General features: G+C 37.4%; 1 protein-coding gene across 1 annotated transcript in view; it reads right to left on the bottom strand.

The window, feature by feature from the left end:
• LOC128247097 (proline-rich transmembrane protein 1-like) overlaps positions 1–2,037 on the bottom strand; it is a 22,292-nt gene that overhangs the window by 13,896 nt on the left and 6,359 nt on the right. The window contains exon 2 of the mRNA XM_052965926.1: positions 1,499–1,668. Coding sequence (XP_052821886.1) covers positions 1,499–1,668 — 170 coding nt within the window. The remainder of the gene's footprint in view (positions 1–1,498; positions 1,669–2,037) is intronic.

Below are 2,037 nucleotides of genomic sequence, written 5' to 3'. Positions count from 1 at the left end.
TATGTATGTATGTATGTATGTATGTATGTATGTATGTATGTATGTATGTATGTGTGTGTGTATATATGTTTGTGTGTCTGTGTTTGTCCCCCACCATCGCTTGACAACCGATGTTGATGTGTTTACATCCCCGTAACTTAGCAGTTCGGCAAAAGAGACCGATAGAATAAGTACTAGGCTTACAAAGAATAAGTCCTGGGATCGATTTGCTCGACTAAAGGCGGCGCTCCAGCATGGCCGCAGTCAAATGACTGAAACAAGTAAAATGAGTAAATGAGTAAAAGAGGTATGACAGGTTAGCTTGGGAAGTTAAGCAGTTGTGGTCGATGAAAAAGGTAGCAGTAGTACCAATAATTGTCGGAGCCCTGGGAACAGTGAGTAAAAATCTCGAGAAGTACGTGGAACAAATAGGGGCTGCAATAAAGGTGGAGCACGTGCAGAAAACAGCACTGATTGAAACCGTTCGAATACTCCGGAAGGTGCTCGAAAATGACACTGTAGTACATCTCCAGCGTTAGAAGCTGTGCAAAGGCAATGATAATTATGATAATAATACGAAATGGTGGACTTAAGCATATATTCAACCACTTCGGTGTTTGAATGATATATAAATATATATAGATGTAAGATCCAGGGATCGAGGTGTAGGAAGAAAGTTAGCTTCAAGCAACCAGTAGTAAATATAAAAAAGCAACTTTGAGGAACAATAGTGGATCATTGAGACGGAAGGTTGTGGAGTTTTTTCGTATCGAAGTTCGATAAAATGAAAAAAAAAGTTCTTTTTATATTTCACGGTAGGCGACCAGGTTTGCCGGGTGTGCGAATAAGAATACAAGAATTACGGAATGGAATAGATAAGATCCGGGCTACATATGTTTCATCACGAGCGGAACCTCAAAAGTGGTAAATATCCAGGTGAGGTGTATACGCTGGCTACTCTTCGGGCCGAGGATATTTTGATTAAATGAAAGATTACGTTGCCGCAAGGAAGATTCAATCAGAATGTGTGGGATATCCTCAGGTGACAAGTTTAATTTCATTTTCTCCATTTCCGTGTCTTCCACACAGTTAGCGTTTACTAGATTAGGAACATTTTTATTGGATCTTCCTTGCGTTAACATGTACCTCATTGCGGCAATGTAAACTTTCATTTAATCAAGATATATGTATGTATGTATGGATGGATGGATGGATGGATGGATGGATGGATATGCATGCGTATGCATATTTCCTTCATATCAGGAGCTTTGAATGTTCCTGTTAACGCTGTGGTTCTTTACAACCTGTCGTCCATTCGATAAAGTCAGGTAAAGTAAAAACTAGAGTAAGATATATATTGTGCTTGATATGATGACATGGTGGCCTAATATCTCTTGGAGGAATTTTCCTAGTACCATTCTTCTTTAATGACTTAAACCAGCAAGACATGAGATTTCTATGTCGGATATCTGAGAGTAGAACCTTAAAAATCAAATGAAAATAAAATAAATTTACTTACAATAATCACTTGTGGTTGTTGTGGTTGTTGTGGTTGTTGTTCCTCTGGATAAAATGACCAGTAAGTAGGTGGTGGTTCAGGTGGTGGTCCAGATGCAGTGGTATACTGAAAATCGGATGTGTATCCACCGTTTACAAAGCCTGGTGGAGCTTTTCTGGTTGCTGCGTCATCTATAAAAAGAAATGGGATTCCACGAATATTTCAAACTGTACACTCCACACAAATTAATCAGCAAATGTTATATGCTGATTGGTGACTTTAATGTTTCTAGTGAAAATTTTGTTTGTCATTAATACAAATTAATTAATATCATCACTATTTTACCGGAAAGAAAACACAATCTTCAAATAATTTTGAAAGTTTCTCTTCGACGTTCCCTTAATAGTTGAAGCACGTGAAATGAAGATAGAATTGCTTCTGTCAGGTTACGAAAGATACTTTGAGAGTATGTCTAATGACCATCTCTCTTTCAGAAAACAAAGAAAACTAGAGTTAATCCAGCTAACTTTTTGTAACATTTCTTATATATATATATATAT

Source organism: Octopus bimaculoides, chromosome 2 (assembly GCF_001194135.2).
Source record: "Octopus bimaculoides isolate UCB-OBI-ISO-001 chromosome 2, ASM119413v2, whole genome shotgun sequence".
Taxonomy (NCBI): domain Eukaryota; kingdom Metazoa; phylum Mollusca; class Cephalopoda; order Octopoda; family Octopodidae; genus Octopus; species Octopus bimaculoides.
This window is presented reverse-complemented; position numbering and strand designations above follow the sequence as displayed.